Source organism: Gekko japonicus, unplaced genomic scaffold (assembly GCF_001447785.1).
Source record: "Gekko japonicus isolate JY-2015 unplaced genomic scaffold, Gekko_japonicus_V1.1 scaffold4144, whole genome shotgun sequence".
Lineage (NCBI taxonomy): Eukaryota > Metazoa > Chordata > Lepidosauria > Squamata > Gekkonidae > Gekko > Gekko japonicus.
The window spans coordinates 76205-95658 of record NW_015173811.1 but is presented as its reverse complement, the minus strand read 5'-3'; the positions used below and the strand labels follow the sequence as shown (position 1 = coordinate 95658).

Here is a 19454-nt window from a genome sequence, read left to right as displayed (position 1 = left end):
GTTTTAAAAATGCACACACATATGCTTGACTTGGAAGCCTGTCAGAATTAGGGCTTCCAGGTTCTACCTCCGATTCGGCACGGGGCTCCCAAGTCATGATGTCATGCAGAAGTGATGTCATCATGTTGCTGATCTGTGTAGGGGGGGTGACGCTCTAGTTTTGGGGCAAAACTCGATGGGGTTTTTTGCCCTCCATACCATAGAGTTGCCCCCAAAATAGAGCATCACCCCCCCCCTGACGTCGGCAATGTGATGATGTCACTAGTGGGTGATGTTATTGCTCCAGTGACATGGGAGAAGGCTGCTTGGGGGTGGGGCTTCCCCCGCCAGCCAGCTGGCCGGCATCGGATTGGAGCCCCCGAAATCAGTGGAATCTCCACCCTGACTGGATGGTGGTGGTGGCAACCCTTGTCAGAATAGACAATACTGGACCGGTTGGCTTACCATTCTGAAGGCTTAAGGAGACAAGATTTGTTCATCAATGCTAACTGTAAGCCCACGGAGCCTCAAATTGCCTTGGGGCTGTGCAGGGAAGGGAGAGGGGTTTTTACCCTGCGGTCCCCACTCAGTTTCACCATTTGAAAGTGGCTCTCTTGCTCTGTTATTGACATTTTAAAGGAGAAAAGATGCATCTGATAATCTGCTTACCTGGTAGGATTTCATAAATGCCCTCTTTGCTCTCTTCCTCGCTCTCCTCCTCCTCCTCCGGGTTGAGAGAAGAATTCTTCTGAAGCATCGTATGTGAGGAATCAAAGCTGTCAATGTCATCGTAGGCCTCTTCTCGGACATCCTCCTCACAAGGGATAACAAGGGACCTCATATCTGGGACAAGGGGATAAGCCAGGAGATAGAAAAGATGTGGCAGACAAAGGAAGAGGGAAACAAGAGAATCATGGGAAAGGAAAACTAACCACCATAATGAGTCCTTGGCTTTCTGTAGGAGGGACAGGGGTCATTTCCTGCAGGAGCGCACAGGAGCGGCGCTCCGGCAGTAAAGAGCCCAGGGGGCAGGCACATGCAACAAGCCCCACCCCCTGTTCCCAGCAGCCCTCAGTCAGAGCAAGAAGCAGCCAGTTAAGTTGCAGAGCTCCCCCCAGCCCCCCAGTCCAAAACAGTCCAGTGGCACCTTTAAGACCAAGTTTTGTTCAGGTACAAGCTCTCCCTCCTCTGCGAGGACAGATCTGCACGTCCCCCCCCAAATAGCTAGCAATCCAAAACAGTCCAGTGGAGCCTGAGCGGTGGGTGTTGCCTTCTGACACACTACTGGTGATGTCAGGGGGTGTGGCATATGCAGATAAGTTATGCTAATGAGCTCCTGCGCCTCTTTTTCTACAAAATGACCCCTGAGGAGGGATCCAGATATTAACTTAATTGTACTGATATCCTACCTTTTCTTCAAGGAGCTCATGGCCATATACATGGTGGTCCCTCTTCCATTTTATCCTCACTACAACCCTGTGGGGTAGGTTAGCCTGAAAAAGAGTGACTGGCTCAAGGTCACCCAGTAAACTATGTGACAGAGGGAGGGGGGATTTGATCCAGGATCATCTGAATGAGGATGGAGCTTTCCTCTGCCAGGTACGCAATGGGATGTGTGACAGTCCCATCACATGCTCGGCTTCTAACTCCCTACGCTTCGCTCATGATCACAGACAAAACAACAGATTAATCAGCTTCACAGAATCCAATCAGATGCCAGACTGGTGCCAGAGAATGATCTGAAAGTGTTTGATGTGACTACACTTTGAGAGCTAAGAGAATCTGGACCCGGCCATGACCCTACCAGAAGGCTGCCTTCCCAGCAGTTCAAGTCCTTCAATCCTTAGCATCAAAGGTCTCCATCAATTAACAAAATCGAATAGCTATGTTTTAAAAAATGGAGAGAGAGAGAGAGAAATCCTAAACATTCAATGTCTGGTCTCTTTCCTGGCTTCACTTCTACCCAGAGTATCTGCAAACTGTAAAACAAGATATACGTTTCTGAAGAACAACCAAACGGAGATGTACGTTGCTCTGGGAAGGGAGTTAGAGAGCTGTGGGATAGCCCCTGCATGTGTGTAATGCGTGTTCTGAAAATATTACTAAAGGGTGAATCTTGGAGGTCACTGTGGGACGTATTCCTTCGCATGTAGCTTGCTGGTAGGGAGAACAATACCATAAGCAGAGGTGAAACCTCAGGTTAGAGATGTAAAATGTCCGGAATTTTTGAAGCTCGGAAAAAACCCCAGGTTTTTTGGGGGGGAAACGGAAATTTTTGGAAAAATTGAAAAAAATGCTACATTAGCACTTCTTTTTTTCTTTTCCAGATTGAAAGTCATTCTGTTACTTTAGGAACATGAAATATTACTATGGACAATTTTACTTGGCATGAAATTATCACAACTAGCATATTAAAAATATAGTGTATCCAAACAGTTATTACAAACAGAATTTACTTTTTAAATAATATTTATTTGTAATTGTAACAAATGGAGCAACAATCTCCTGAACTGTTTACTAGTTTATGTGGAACAGACAAAAATCTTCCACAAAACAATTTTTAAAAATCCAGAAGTAACAATTATTCATATTTCCTCTCCACAGTATTAAATAATAAAAAACCCCATTCTCATAAAAAGAATTGTAGAGAGGGGAAGTGTATAGAAGGGAGTGTGGGACTAAGTTCCCGTTTTGGCGAAAGGGCGGGATAAAAGCCGAATAAATAAATAAATAAATAAAAGTTTCAATGAATGGGCATGAAATTTAATCAGAATCATTTTCTGAGCTGTAATTATCAGTATCAGTTTCAGTCTCTGCTTCTGCAGCTACTCTGTTGTGTCTGTCATTACTCATTGGAGAGTTCAGTTTGTAACCTAGGACTTGCTTGTCCTAAGTGCACAGAAATCCCGGGTTTTTTCTGGGCCTTCACATCTCTTCCTCAGGTATATCGATACTACCTTTAAAAAAACCCGAGAGGGGACATAATCACTGCTAATCTTGAACACATATGAACACACACATGAAGGTGCCTTATACCAAATCAGACCCTTGGTCTATTAAATCAGTATTGTCTACTCAGACTGGCAGCAGCTCTCCAGGTTCTCAGGCAGGGGGGTCTTTCACAGCACCTACTGCCAGATGTTTTAACTGGAGATGCCAGGGATTGAGCCTGGTACCTTCTACGTGCCAAACAGATGCTCTGCCACTGAGCCACAGCCCCACCCCTCCTGCAACCTTTGTATAGAAAAGGTATGCTAATACATGCAGTTCAAAGTTAATCACAGAATTATTGGTAGTGTGGATATGCCCCTCCTTTTCTCTGATGAACCAATAACCAATAGGAGAGGGAGAGTATATTATCCTCTTGCTGCCTTTCCCATTACAGACAAGTGGTGAAAATTTTCTCCAAGTGTAACAGCAGTGTGTCTGTGTACTGCTACGCTTGCAGATCTTTGGATCGGAGCCACCTCTTCTTTTGTTAGGTGGACTGACAGATGCAAGGTATGTCTATCCAGTCTCCCAACACATTTATTTATTTATTTATTATTTTCAATTTATGTCCCGCCTTGCCAGGGAACTGGCATATCAGAAGTCCCTTCTGTGCATGGTTGGGATCAATCTATAAATCGAAACTCTCACAGAGAGATTGTGTCTGGTTGGAGTGTGGCCCACACAGGCTAATTTCCACAGAGAAAATAGAAAACTATTTGGCGCAGTTAAATCTTACGCCAACAAATGAATCAGATGCATCAAGTCACAAATAGAATCTGGACCTCTCATCTTTGATTTTAAACCGAGGGGGCGGGAACTCGCTCAGACTTGAGAGAAGCCATTTTCTGTGACCTTAGATCTCTTTCCTTAGAACCCCTACCCCCAAGGGAGGCTGTATATTGTATATATACGGTTCCATCTATTGACATTTATTGGTTTGTTTTCGGTTAGTTCTAACTGAGATTTTGTATCCTATTGTGTTGTAAGCCACCCTGAGCCCTTCTTGTAGGGAAGGGCAGCCTAGACAATCCAATTTAATAAATAATAATACAAAAATTTCTTCTGGTTTTAAGATGCGCTGGGAGCAAAAGCCAGCTGAGATTTCCCAGTATCACCAAAGATGCTCTGGATACGCCAAAGGCACTTGTTTTTCCCCGGTGATTCCTATTTTACATGTCTCAGAGCTGAGCAGGATCCAGACCAAAAAAATCTGGAAAAGAATGGTCCAAAATGTATCCCATATCCTTCTACAATAGTGAAAGAGAAATGGAATTTGAAGCAATCGGATAAATAAGCTGAGGGATGCTCCCTATGGACCCTCCACCCTGTTTTAGGATACAGGGTGGTGGCAGTGGGACTTCTCTTCTCCAGCAAGGGCATGTATTGACACTCTCCCCTGTTTTAGGTAGGGTTGCCAGGTCTGGGTTGGAAAATACCTGGAGACTTTGGAGGTGGATCCAGGAGATGTCGGAGTTTGGGGAGGGGAGGGACCTCTGCATGGTACAATGCCATAGAGTCCACCCTTCAAAGCGGCCATTTTCTCCAGGGGAGCTGATCTCTGTCAGCTAGAGATCAGTTGTAAAAGCGGGTGATCTCCAGGCCCCACCTGGAGGCTGGCAACCAGTGTTCCCTCTGAGTTAGTGTGAGCTAGCTCACTGCTATTTAGCCTCTGGCTCACGCATTTCTGTCTCAGCTCAGGAAAGATGGCTCCAGAGGAAACTAATTTATGCAGGAGCCAAATCGCTCGCTCACAACTTCAATGCCGGTAGCTCACAAAGTAGAATTTTTGCTTACAAGACTCCACAGCTTAGAGGGAGCATTGCTGGCAACCCTAGTTTTTAAGACACATAGGGGGGGGCTTCTCTTCTCCAGCAAGGGCATGTCTGGAGTCCTTTTTACCGGACACTTCTGCTTAGCACGTAACTTACTGTGCTCTGCCTTTTCTCACTCCTGCACCCTGTGTTTAGGATTACTTTGGCCAACAAGGGAAATTGTGGAGGAGGGCTCGCTTTGGAGCAGGAGGCGGGGTTCTGGTCTCTCCGAGCTGCCTTAGATCTGTTAAAATAAAACATTACATAATCATTTTTTTTCTTTTCTTTTTTTCAATTTTTCCAATTTTTCGGAAGAAAACAAAAAAGGCTTCAGGAAAAAAAATGGAAAAAACCTGTTTTTTCCCCAAATTTTCCCGGGTTTTTTCCGGGCCTTCACATCTCTACCTCAGGTATATCGATACTACCTTCCAGATAGGTTATTTACAGTGGCCGAGAGTCCTATTGGCTTCTCGGCCAGGAACCTAGCCCTCTGATTGGGGCGGGCTAGGATCCACCTGGTCCATTGTCTCTAGGAGCGAAGCTTGAGGTTTGTCTCTGGACAAGTCTGGACATGTCTGGACTTGTCAGGACTTGATACACTACAGTTAATTGGCTGTTCAGCCCCTGTCTATAAGTCTGAACCTTACCTACCCATTCCAATATATTTGAAAAAGTGTGCATGCACACGGAAGCTCATACCTGGAATAAAACTTTGTTGGTCTTAAAGGTGCCACGGGAGTCTAGATTTGTTCTAGCTGCCTTAGGTCTCAGTTACAGCTCCTCCAAATCCAGGGGGCAATGCTAGTTTTGTGGACTGACCAGCAGAGGGCACTTTCAGAGCACATATTCTTTGCTCGACAAAAAAAAAAAGGGAAGAGGGGGGAGGGAAGTGTCTCCAGCGGAGCAGATGGGAGTTCACTTTTTAATTAACCCATCATTCGCACAAGGCTCGCTATCTTCAGGGGCTTAGGTCTGTGTTCAAAATAAATGCCAGGGATTAAGGAGGAAGTACTGCCAGCATCTTTTAAAAAAGACGGAGATTTGGATTTCATATTGGCTCCGGCTTGCCTCCTTTTATAGCACATCCTTTTATAGCGCAAGATCGCACTCTTGGACTTTGAGTTCATTAGATTCGGTGGAGATACCAGCCCCTGGATTCGTACCCATAAGCACCAGAGCAGTCCAGTAAACCCACGTTTCACCCATAAAGGAAATACGGAGCAGGATGGGGAAAGTATTCTTCGTTCATCACTCCAACTGCTGGCCTGATATGGTGAATAGAGGATAACTAACTGACCTGGTTGAGAGAAAGCATGATACAGTGGTTAGAATGTCAGGCTAGGATCTGGGGGACCCATGTGGAAGACCCCCCTCTGCCACGGAAGGTGGCTGGGTGACCATCCACAAGAAGTAAATAAATATTTTTTTCACCTTGCAGCCAATGTTCCCTCTAAGCTGTGGAGTGTTGTGAGCAAAAATTCTACTCTGTGAGCTACTGGTGTTAAAGTTGTGAGCAAGCAATTTGGCAACCGCATAAACCAGTGTGCTCTGGAGCCATCTTTCCTGAGCTAAGACAAAAATCTGTGAGCCGGAGACTAAAAAACTGTGAGCTAGCTCACACTAACTCAGCTTAGAGGGAACACTACTTGCAGCTGCTTTTTCTACATTTCTTCTGGGTGACTATGGGCCAGTCGCATTCTCTTGGCCTAACCTACCTTACAGGATTGTTGTAAAGGTAAAATGGAGGAGAGGTGAACGAAGTAAGCTGCTTTGGATTCCTCGTGAGGAGAAAGCGAAGCAAATAAACAAACAGTCTTTTAAAATGTAGAATGCTCCTTCTCCCATTCCCTTTCCCCATATGTTCTGCTGCATCACATGAACATACACGAAGCTGCCTTATACCGAATCAGACCCTGGGTCCATCAAAGTCAGTACTGTCCACTCAGACTGGCAGCGGCTCTCCAAGGTCTCAGGATGAGGAATTTCACATCCCCTACTGCCTGGTCCTTTTAACGAGATGCCGGGGATCGAACCTGGGACCTTCTGTATGCAAAGCAGAGGCTCTTCCAGGAGCCACAGCCCCTCTCAATACAGCCTCTGTATTGCCCCCCCCCTCCCCAACTCAGAACCTGCAAATAGCTTCCCCTTCTCGCTTTCTCAAATTTCCTTCTTCCCTTTCAAGCCTCTTGCCCCGGCCATGAGCCAATCATTAAATTTCTGCCTCATACCGGTTTGTGCTTTTTGGTAAACAGCAAAGACAGAAGTTGCCTGTTTCATAGATGAAATATACTGGGTTTGAGACGCGTATAGTGATCAGCTCATAGCTTATTAGTGATTTCAGCTCAACTCTAAGACTGAAAAACTGGCCTTGCAGCCCTGTTTATAAAGGCTGCAAAGACCACACCCCAGCACACCCCACCACCAACGATAGGCTATTGACATTACAACTACTACTCTATAGGTCCATTCCAGGATCCTGGCTATCTATTGTTCTGGTGGAACAAGCTTAGCCAGTTTCCAGGTACTGTTCAGGCTCAGTACATAACAATAGAGCAGGCTAGACAGGTTCATGGAGGAGAAGTTCATCAGTGGCGACGAACGTTGGTGAGTAAAGGGAACCTCTACATAAAGAGGCAGCAAACCTCCGAATCTCAGTGCTAGAATTAGAATTATATATAATTGAGGTACTCTCAGGGGAATGACAATCCCACTTTCCTTCCCCTTGTTGGCCCTAACTTCTCCCAGCTTTCCAGTCTAGCTTTGTCCTCAGCTCCAAGTGTTAGTCAAGCAAATGGCCAACATGTACAGAAGAGCATTGCCTGAGATGTAACATACAGTTCCCATCCAGTGTTCCCTCTAAGCTGAGTTAGTGTGAGCCAGCTCACAGTTTTTTAGCCTCCGGCTCACACATTTTTGTCTTAGCTCAGGAAGAATGGCTCCAGAGCAAACTGATTTATGCAGCAGCCAAATGGCTCGCTCACAACTTTAATGCCAGTAGCTCACAAAGTAGAATTTTTGCTCACAAGACTCCACAGCTTAGAGGGAGCATCGCTCCCATCCCCATTTAACTACTCACCCTGAAGTAGAAACAGGATCTGATCCACCCAGTCCTTGGCGTCTTCCGGGCTGGGAGCTGTGAACTGAGAAGAGAGAATGGAGGTTGTGGCCAGGTTTCCACTGATACCTGTTGCACCTGCTGATGAAATGTCACCCGCAGTCTTCCTTCCTGTTTATGTGTTTTGGTTAACCGTTGCTTTTAATCGTTTCATATATGGCTGGTTTTAATGTTTTCCATTGTCCACTGATTGGGAGGCCCTAAGGTGGGGGGAAAGGCAGCATTAAGTTGCCTGAAATAAAATTTAAAGAATTGTACACCAAGAACTTCTGCTATAGGCCAGATTTCAAACTCCACCCTGTCCTAACTTTCATGGGACAGTGGCCCACTGGGAAATTTCTAGGATCCCACATTACATCCACATCTCCAGCATAGATTAGAGGCATTTGGAAAGCATTTGGCCAATTTTTCCAGTGTCCAATGCCATCTATAAAACATTTTGTAAATGTTTTCTTTATATGTTGTCGCTCTCATGTATTTTATTGAGCTCCATGTTTTCTGCCATTGTTCAGCTTCTAGTGTATATCCTAGTTCTTTTATCCACGCTACCATAGTGTTTTTTATAATTTCTTCTTGGAGCTCCTCCTCTAACAGCTTGTTGTAAATTTTCTGGATTAACTTGTCACTGGATGAGAGCCAGATTTTGTCTATTTCATTGAGGGTCGTGTAGAATCCTATTTTCTTATCTAATATGTATCTTGATTTAATTATATTTATTTCCCACCAAGCCCCGGGGGGACTTGGCAAGCCTAGCCTCAGCTTTTTGAATTTTATAATCTATTGGGATCCATGCTTATGCCTCATTCTGAACAGTGATCCTGTTATGCACCTATTGCTTCAAATAAAGTAAAACCTTTTCTACAAGTGTGTGCTTCGTTGATGCGATGGGAGTCTGACACCAGCTCCGGACTGGGAAATGCCTGGAGATTTTGGGGGTGGAGCCTGAGGAGGGTGGGGCTTGGGGCATATTGCCATAGAGTACTGTAATATACTGGGTTCAGATGCATATAGTGATCAGCTCATAGTTTATTTGTGATTTCAGCAAGTAGAAAGAAGACAGAATCCCTGACCGAAGCCGGGTATTTATGCATGCAAAAGGTTACACCCCAAACACACCCCACTCCCAATGACAGGCTATTTACATTACATTGTTATTCCATTGGTTTACTCTAGGATCCTTGTCTCCCTACTGGTCCATTCTAGGATCCTAGCCAGCTATTGTTATGGACCCTCAAGCTCTGTCCGAATTAAGCATCAGCTGAAGGCTCAATACATTACAAGCACAAATTCCAAAGTGATCATTTTCTCCAGGAGAACTGATCTCTGTCGCCTGGAGTTCAGTTGCAATAGCAGGAGATCTCCAGCTACCACCTGGAGGTTGGCGAGCCTAGTGGCCAGCCAGTTCCTCTGGATGGCCAACAACAGGGCATAGAGGCCAAGGCCTCCACCACCCCCCCATGTTGCCTCCTGGCTCTGGGATTCAAAGGCTTAGTGCCTCTGGATGTGGAGGTTCCCCTCAGATAGTGGAGGTCTGTCCCAATACCTAGAGTGGCAAAATGGCTGTATGGACACTACCCCACAGCCACTCTGAATGTTCCCCTTGATCCCTCAATAAGAACAAGGTGTTCCCCCCCCCCTCCCAGAGAGGACGCCGCCGAACTATCTCCCGCAAGAAAGACAATAATGAAGATCCGCTACACCTTCCCCATATGTATGTGGCCCTAGGCTAGGATTTGTGTTAATTGAAACATGTAAGCCGCTCAGAGCCCTAAGGGGGTGAGCGGGATACAAACTGAAATAAATAAATAAATAAATAAATAAATAAATAAATAAATTAAAGGGGAAAGCCCTTGGAATGATGCCAGTTGTACTCTGGGCCTGCATTACGGGGAGGGCGGGGTACAAATTTGAATAATAAATAAAAATAAATAAATACTCTGAATGAGCATGACGTCACATGGATTGCCAACACTAGGCTGAGAAATTCCTGGAGATTTGGGGGTAGAGCTTGGGGACAGTGGACTTTGGGTCTGGCATGGCAGGGATGCCAGAGCGTCCACCAGGGGTCATCTTGTAGAAAAAGAGGTGCAGGAGCTCATTAGCATAACTTATTTCCATATGCCACACCCCCTGACATAATTGGAAGTGAGTCAGAAGGCAACACCCACCGCTCAGGCTCCACTGTACTGTTTTGGATTGCTAGCTATCGGGGGGACGACGTGGACGTGCAGGTCTGTCCTCGCAGAGGAGGGAGAGCTTGTACCTGAATAAAACTTGGTCTTAAAGGTGCCACTGGACTTCTTTTGGACCGGAGGGGGCCCTCTGCAACTTACCTGGCTGCTTCTTGCTCTGACTGAGGGCTGCTGGGAGCAGGGGGTGGGGCTTGTTGCATGTGCCCGCCCCCTGGGCTCTTTACTGCCGGAGCTCTGCTCCTGTGCACTCCTGCAGGAAATGACCCCTGGCGCCCATCCTCTGAAGCTGCCATTCTCTCTGGGGGAATTGAAGATCTAGTCTGAAGATCAGCTGTAAGTCTGGGAAATCTCAAGGCCCCACCCGGAGCTGGCAACAACTGTCACTTCGAAAAAGGGCAAGAACAACCATGGCCCATACCTGAGCTTTCTGTTAGTTTGCGAAGGGCAGTTTTGTAAAGGCAGGAGGGATGTCGTACAATAGAATTCTGCGGGAAGAGCATTCCCTGTTTGGGTAATAAGGTTTCAATTTAATTGCCTGTGAAATTTTTAGGCAGCTTTCTTTTCATTCCCCCCTTTATGTGGCATTGTTTATGGGACATCTACTGCCTGAACTTCAGTGTTATCTAATTGCGAAGTCCATTTTTTAAGGATCATTGTGTTCTAATTGTGAAACCCAGTTTATGCAATGTATTACACCATTGCTGTTTCCCAGGCTTTAATTTGTGTGATGCAGTTTTGCTGCATGTTTTACACCGTGTTTTGCATTGCCTTTTATAACTCTCAGATCTGCTTCAGCCTCAGCAAGAACGCCAGGCGGGAAAGGAAGTAAATAAAATGCGTGCTAAAAACATAAGTCAACAAGGGACTCGGGGGGACAAATCAAACCGAACTATGAACTGCAAGGGAGGAAAGCCGGTTTAAGCATTAGCTGGCAATCACTGCTGCCTAAACCACACACGGGGCGAACACTGTGTTCAACCTGCACATGCCCAGTACAGATTAATGCAGCGGTTCTCATGTTGCAGGTTTGGAGCCAAACATGGATCATGAGCCCAGGAGAAAGTACAGAGTCAGCTGTGAGAGGAGGCTCAGGGAGGTTCAATTTGGGTTGGTATCAGATGCAAAATGACTGTGATGATGTCACTTAACCTGTTGCTAAGCGACACTATATATTCATAAATGTGCGTTGTCAAGTGCCGTCAAGTTGCAGCCGACTTATGGCAACTCTAGGAAGAGGCTTTCAAGGCAAGCAAGAAGCAGAGGTGGCTGGCCATTGCCTTCCTCTGCAGAGCTTTCCTTGGTGGTCTCCCATCCAAGACTTATGGAGACCTCAGCAAGGGGCTTTCAAGGCAAGTGAAAAGTAGAGGTGGTTGGCCATTGCCTTCCTCTGCAGAGTCTTCCTTGGTGGTCTCCCTTCCAAGGACCAACCCTGCATCTGAGATCTGATGATATTGGGCTATACTATACCACTTTCCCTCCTAGATTCAAATGTGAAAAAATAAATCATGGTTAACGGCTACGAGATTCCTGGATTTTATGTTAGAGAGGGGACAAGTTGTGTGGGATTAGTTGGCAAGCGGGTCCTGAAAAGTACTGTGTAATTTAGAAGTGGCTCCCATGTCAGGCTGTTTTGAGAATCACTGGATTAATGGTTAAAAGTTTAGAGGACACACACACACACACAATGGTGGCATTACCCACAAGGCACCTCTAGGTGGCATCTTAGGGCAGTGCTTTGAAGGAGAAACCACTTACTCCTGCCGTGAGTGTGTACTTCCCGTCCAGGCATGGTGGTATCCTTTACAGTTTCTGGGGGAGCAAAGAAAGGATGGAAGGCACAGAGGGAAAGACCAGGAAGCTCTACTAGAAGAAGCTTAGCAGGCTGGGTAGTTGAGCTGCATTAACGACAGAGATCTCCATTTCTTGTGTCTGGCAAAAGGAGCTTTGGGAGGGGCTGTGGCTCAGTGGTAGAGCATCCACTCGGTATGCAGAAGGTCCCAGGTTCATCCCCATTATCTCCACTTAAAAGATCTGGCAGAAGGTGATGTGAAAGACCTCTGCCTGGGACCCCAGAGAGCTGCTGCCAGTCTGAGTAGACAATACTGACTTTGATGGACCAGGGATAAGGCAGTTTCATGTGTTTATGTGACTCTCAAAAACTTATACCCTGATACTTAGGGATGGGCCCAGACCCGAACCTGAGCCAAAGTCCAGGCCGGATTTAGCTTGGTTCGTGAACCTTGAACTGAGGCTCAGAAAAGCGTAAACAAGTCACAAATGCAGATAAAGTGCTTGTAAAGTGCTGGTGGTGATAGAATCCCACTAGACCAGGATAAAACGATAACAAGTATGGTCGCAGTCAGTGTCCAATGTCTCACCGGCTGTTGGTGTTGATATAAAGGGTTATTGGCAGCGGCTCCTAATCGAAGGCCTGGCAGAAGAGCTCTTTTACAGGCCCTGCAGAACTGTAAGAGGTCCCGCAGGGCCCTGATGTCTTCTGGGAGCTCATTCCACCAGTGTGGAGCCGCTACTGAGAAGGCCCTCGCCCTGGCAGAGGCCAGTCTGGTGTCTTTTGGTCCAGGGAGGGCCAGACGATTTTGAGACCCCGACCTCAGTGCTCTCTGGGGGACATATGGGGAAAGGCGGTCCTGCAGGTAGGCAGGCCCCAGACCATGTAGGGCTTTAAAGGTCAGAGCCAGCACCTTGAAGTGAAACCAGTATGCTATAGGGAACATTATGTTATGTGTGACAGAAGTTCAGCCAGAAACTTTTGTTGGGGAGGCAAATTGGGTGCAGCTCCATCTGCATGGTGGCTCATGCCGGAGCTCAGGCTCGCATCAGAGGGAAGGGAGCGAGGCGACAGCTGCACGGCCTCGCCCGGTCTTCCTGCTTCTGCAGCCAGCTTCTCAACTTTGAGAAGCCGGCTGTGGATGCAGGAAGACCTGGTGAGGCCACTCCTCTCCCTCCTCTGAGTCGGCTGGGCATATTCGTGGGGGGGGGATCGCCCTCGTCAGCCCCCTGCGGCTACAGGGTCGCAGGAGTTGGGTTGGGGGATCCCTGACTGAAGTTGTGTCATGTGTAATGTCTAGCTGAGCCCTAAGCAGAACCAGTGGACATAGAAAGGTACAACACTATTTAGGATTACACTGTTAGGACAGCACTTTGCACACCTAATGAATACACATGAATACATGAAACTGCCTTATACTGAATCAGATCCTGGGTCCATCAAAGTCAGTACTGTCTACTCAGACTGGCGACAGCTCTCCCGGGGCTCAGGCAGACTCTTTCACATCACCTCCTGCCTGGTCCTTTTAACTGGAAATGCCAGGGATTGAACCTGGGACCTTCTGCATGCCAAGCAGATGCTCTTCCACTGAGCCATGGCTAGGGTTGCCAAGTCAGAAGTGGCGCTGGAGCGGGGGACTCCAGTGCTGCTTTGGGAGTGCGCGCGCGCACCGCAACCCCGTCACCCAGAAGTGACACGGGCACACCGGGCACGCTGGGGGCGGGGCCACGACCATCTGAGGGAAAACCATAGAGTTTTCCCTCGGATGACTGTGGCCCCGCCCCCAGCGTGCCCGCGTCACTTCCAGGTGACGTGCACGTTGCGTGCTTTGGGGGTGGGGGTTCCCCCTGGGGCCCGATCCGCTGGCGGCGGGAAGCGGGCCTCTGGGGCGGGGCCCCTAGGGACACTTGAACCCTATGCAGCTGTGATGTCAATCCCCACTAGCCTCCTGCCCACCTACATGACCAACAGTCAATTGTGGGACCAATGCAAGAGCTGTGCAGATCTCATGGAAGACATCTCCTTGGTTGCACCATTTAAGTGGGGAGGGGAAATATCTATTCCTTTGTCATTGCCAGTTGATTATGGTAGAGCCAGACCTGGTGAATGGGAAGCTGTGGGGTAAACAGGTCAGATGCCCTGATCCCCACCCCCTCCATCCTCACGGCTGCCAGTTCACACAGCAAGCTTTCCCCAGTGGCTGTAAGGCCCGAAGAATCCTGCATCCTAGAGAGGGATGTCATTGAGGGGGAAAAGAGGCTAACTGATTAGACCCCAGACATGAGACAGTGCTCGTACCCCTCTCCCTTTAATTTTTGTATCTCAAAGGGGAAAGGAGATTGTTGGACAGTTTTCATCCTTTCTTCTAGGATATTTTGGCAGGCAGACTGCCCTCGCTTTCTGCCAAACCTACCTCATAGGTGCGCTTGCCAGGACACATCAGTTCAAAACAGCAATCTCGTCGGGCATCCTTGCGCAGGTAGGAAGCCAGCCGGGCACGGTAGTTCTCGATTGGAAACCTGCCTTTGGGTTGCTTACCTGCAAGAGATGGTAAGAGATTGCTTGTCGTTGCTGCCTTTTATTACAGGTGATGCACGGGACGCAAAAGGGAAATGACCTGGGACCAATGCTCCCTCTAAGCTGTGGAGTCTTGTGGGCAAAAATTCTACTTTGTGAGCTACTGGCATTAAAGTGTGAGCAAGCGATTTGGCTACTGCAGAAATCCATTTACTCTGGAGTCATCCTTCCTGAGCTAAGTGTGTGAGTGGGAGGCTAAAAAACTGTGAGCTAGCTCACACTAACTCAGCTTAGAGGGAACATTGCAGCTGGCTGCAAGCATAACCCTTAAGCATATGGCTATAAAAACCAGCCAAGGGATGCTGTTAAGCATGGATGCAATCTGTATGACAGATGCTGAAAAACTGACTCTGTCTTACCTGATTTTCTGGAACCCTGACCTTTGGACTGAAAGACTCTGCCTTGCTTGACTTCTGGCACCTGATACCCTACCCCGAGTCTGCTAGTCAGTACACTCAGATTTATTTATTCAGAACTTGGATGGGAGACCAAAGTCTAGAGGTTGTAGGCCCCTGTTAGTCTCTTGCCTTGAAAACCCGATGGGTTGCCATAAGTCAGCTGCGACTTGATGGCACTTCCCATCACTGCTAAAGAAAAAAATGTCGTAAATCCAGTTTCTTCCAGGGCTCACCGGAGCACCTTCCTTTTTGCACCAAAAATCTTTGTTAAACTCCAGCTCTTTCCTGATCAATGGATGTGTGTCACTGCACAGAAGATGCAGGCGTGTGGGTTAAACGGAGTTAAGTTTCCCCTCGGTAACCGGAGCTATAAACTCCCATCAACCCACGTGTCTGCGTCTGTACGTCCTGAGTAACTTGAGTTACTGCTTAACCATGATTCTTGGTGCAAGGAGGAGAGGGAACCCATACCAGAGTAAGCTGGCTTCATTGTACATTTTCCCTTAATCACAGTTTCATTTGACACATGAATGCGGCTAAAACACAATATGTGGCCTTAGGACGCATGCAGACAGGGGGAACCCCAGGTTGCCTTTAAAGTGGAGTTTAAAGTACATCACAGGGCAGCAGAAGCGGGGAGCTGAACCCTCCAGCGCCCTTGCGTTCCTACCTGAAAGCAGTTTTTAAAAAGCTATTTTTCTCCTAGCGGGAGTTACTTGGAGTCCCATCAAGACAAAAAAACAGCTTTAAAAAAATGTTAGCCACCACCGCCGATCTACATTCTACAATATGGGGATTAATCTACATGGTTATTTAAAAAGATGACTGTAAGTGGGGTAATATGAACAAATGAAAGGTACACTGTGTTAAGGGTAAATGTTATTATTAATAATAATGGGAAAATATATGGGCACGGCAGAACTCTTGCCGCATGGAGGAAGATGCAAATGGCTTCGTGTGGCAGCGGTTAGTAGGCGATGAGATGCCTTTTTTGCGGTTGCTTCCCACACAGATTTCTTCCACTCGGTTACAAACAGCCCCTCCTCCCTGGGGGTTTCAAAGGCACAGAGAAAATTGCCTGATCCACGTATGTTGCGCCACTGCAGAGAAGCAGCTAGGGTTGCTGGACCTCTGGGAGTGGCAGGGGTTCGCCCACTTTCAGGGGCTTCAATCTACCACTGGCCAGCTGGCTGGAAGGGGGAACCCCACCCCCAAACAGTTCCCTTGTGCCTGATGTGCCCGGTGCGATCACACCAGGCACGTCACACAGGGGGTACTCAAGCATTTGGGTAAAAACTCTATGGTAACCATAGAGTTTCCCCTCCCCAAATGCTAGAGCGTCCCCAGCGTGATATGTCCAGTGCGATGCCTTCACCTCTGGGTGACATCATCACAGCATGTGCTTTGTGCACATGCCAGAAGATCCCAGGGAGCAGCCTGGAGACCCCACAGGCAACCCTGAAAGCAGCTCATCTCATGGTGGTAGCTGCCACTTGAAGCAATTTAAAGCACTCTCCTGTGGCAACTCTGCACTGTGTGTTGGCTTTCAGATAACCTGTAAGGATTGGTAAAAGGAAACGGACACTCTGCAGGATCACTGCATGTCTCTTACTGGCAGAGGTGACAGGAGATGGGCAGGATTTTTGTCCCCACAACCCATCAATGTCTCGATATGTATGCCACAACTATGATGGGGCTAAATCTCCTGAACCAATTTGGTGTGGTGGTTAAGTATGCAGAGAACTGGGAGAACCCGGTTTAATCCCCCTCTCCTCCATTTGCACCTGGCTGGATGACCTTGGGCAAGCCATAGTTCTGTCCTTGAAAAGAGCAGTTTGTGTCAGAGCTCTCTCAGCCCCACCTACCTCACAGGGTGTCTGTTGTGGGGAGGGGAAGGGAAAGGAGTTTGTAAGCTGCTCTGAGCCTCCAAGTGAAGGGTGGGGTATAAGTCCAACTACTTCTTCTTCTTCTTCTGGTGACCCCCAGGGAATTTGGTGGTGGAAAGCGCCATCAAGTCACAGGTGATTTATGGTGACCCCGTGGAGTTTTCAAGGCAAGGGATGTTCAGAGATGGGTTGCCACGGCCTGCCTCTGTGTAGCAACCCTGGCATTCCTTGGTGGTCTCCCATCCAAATACTAACCAGGGTCAACCGTGCTTAGCTTCTGAGATTTGACAAGATCAGGCTATCTTAGCCACCGAAAATCACACTGATTCTTAAACCCTCCCAGGTCACCTTTCAGAGAGGTGTATGGGGTTCCACTGAATTCTGAAGCACGTGTGGGCCAGATTTGGATCAGGACCACAGCACGGGAGGACAGGGGGATTAAGCCTCCTCCATACCATTTTCCTGACCTGAAACAGATCCAAGAAGCCACTGTGTGCCCTGCTGGGAAAACTTCCATGTGCTGATAGCGATGTAAATTTCTCCCGCATGAGGTAAGCAGGGCTTTTTTGTAGAAAAAGCCCAGGAGGAACTCATTAGCATAATAGGCCATACCCAACAGCAGGAACTCATTAGCATATTAGGCCACACCCTGACAGCACAGCTCATTCGCATATTAGGCCATACCCCCATGTTACCAGAAGTGTGGTCATCCAGCCACACCCACCTTTTGCTTCTTATTCTGTTTACCTTGTTTTTGCATGTTAGGCCACACACCCCTAATTGTAGCCAATCCGAATGAGTTGCTGCTGTTGCGTGTGGCCTATTATGCTAATGAGTTTCTCCTGGGCGTGGCCAACTTGGGAGCCAGCTGGAACTCCGTTCCTGTGCGTTCCTGCCCCAAAATAGCCCTGGAGGTAAGTAACAGCTCAGTGGGGCCATGCTGAGTCAGGCAAACAGTATGGGGGAGGGCAGAAGGCTTAGGCCCACTCTTCCCTTGCATTGTGGTCACGATCCAAAATGGCTCCTGCAAGTGTGGGAATTAAGTTTCCAGGGGGAACTCCCAGACCATCTCTAGAGAAAGTCCTCATGGCGGTTACTCAGTTAGATCACAGGGCAGTGGCTTTTATAATACAGTAAATACTCAAATGCAGAACTAGTTTTTTTCACAGGTACGCCATCCCCAAAAGAGGGGTCATCTTCCATTTGCATACAAGTCACGGTTATGTCCAATAATAAATGTGTGTGTGTGTGTGTCCATAGCATTTTTAAGGGGGCCGTCTTACATTCAGTGTTGTCTTCCTTCGAGTAAATGCAGTATACAAATAATAACGGAAAACTGTTTCCCGCGCTCTGCTCTAATGTCCATCATCCTTTGAATGGCAGCAAGAGAAGCCCTGTCACTCAGCCCGAAAGCTGCAACTGTTGTCCCCCCACACATACCAGCCGCCTGTTGTTCCTCCTTGTACATATTTTTCAAAACGTGCTTTGCATTCAATTGCCCTAGATGGGAGTCACTGTATAATCGCAGCCCATCTATCTAGGCACGCCAAATTCAGTTGGAAGTATTAGCTTCCTGTTTATATGCATTTGATGGAGCATAACTGGAAAATATTTATACACCCCGACACATGGATTATATATGGTCACTTAAGGGAGGGTTAAAGCCCGTCTGACAACTAATGGGGGGAAAAAATGGGCCATACTTTATTTACACATGGCCTGGTGTCCGTATTTCTCCTTTCCCTCATTCTTTACTGACAAGGATGTTAGAATGCAATCCGACTGTGGTCTTCCTTCCCCTGGCCGCATCCAAAAAGGGAGCTTCCCCCATCGCCTCACAGGCCGTATGTCACTCGACTGGAACGGCTAGTGCGGTGTCGAGGTTAAAATGCTGCACGTAGATGTGGGGGGGAGGGACCCAGGTTCAAATCCCTGCTTGGTTGTGAAGCTCCATAGGAATATGGTAATATTTTGCAGTAAGTGTGAGAAGGAATACCAGGGAATAACTACAAAAGTAGCATTGGATCTGGGGCGGTCTTACTTTTCCCCAGCATGTTGGAGTTCAGCATACCCCCGCATTTGCAGGGCGTGTTCACAAGATAAGTCGCAATTATTCTGAGCGTGACTCACAGGCCTATGGAGGCTTTCTTCTTTGAGCCAGATCAAAGGAAATACCACCTCTGACCCAATTCAAAGGCAGTCCTCCTGAGTGACTGCTTAGGGATGCCGGACTCCAGGTGGGACCTGGAGATCCTCTGGAATTACAGCTCATCTCCAGATTATAGAGGCCAGTTCCCCTGGGGAAAACGGATGCTTTGGTGGGTGGACTGTATGGCATTGTACTCCACTGAGGTGCCTGTCCTCCCCAGGGTCCACCCCCAAATCTCCAAGAGTTTCCCAACCTGGATCTGGCAACCCAACACACACCCCATCCTCCTCCAGTGGCCAGGGGGGACCCAGCAACCCTACACAGTGCAGGTGGAATATCAAGGTCTACAGCCAAGATGGGGAAGGGACCAGAACTAAGCTTGGGCATTCCACACTCCTTCTTTAATCCCTTTAACAGGCTCCCCCCACCCCCTTTCTCCAGCTGAACTGCAATGTAACTTTACACCTTGGCTCACCTGGGAGACAGAAAGGAGGGGGGTTGCGGGATGATGGGAGGGGAAGCAATTGCCATCATGTTAGTGTTTCGGTGACAATACAATGTAGGGAA

General features: G+C 47.7%; 1 protein-coding gene across 1 annotated transcript in view; it reads right to left on the bottom strand.

Moving 5' to 3' along the window:
* Positions 1–601: 601 nt before the first annotated feature.
* LOC107120816 (src kinase-associated phosphoprotein 1-like) overlaps positions 602–19454 on the bottom strand; it is a gene marked incomplete at its 5' end in the record, with an annotated part of 21784 nt that continues 2931 nt past the window's right edge. Inside the window, 3 exons of the mRNA XM_015423587.1 lie at positions 602–822; positions 7858–7921; positions 14291–14415. Of these exons, the coding sequence (XP_015279073.1) occupies positions 602–822; positions 7858–7921; positions 14291–14415 (410 nt within the window). The remainder of the gene's footprint in view (positions 823–7857; positions 7922–14290; positions 14416–19454) is intronic.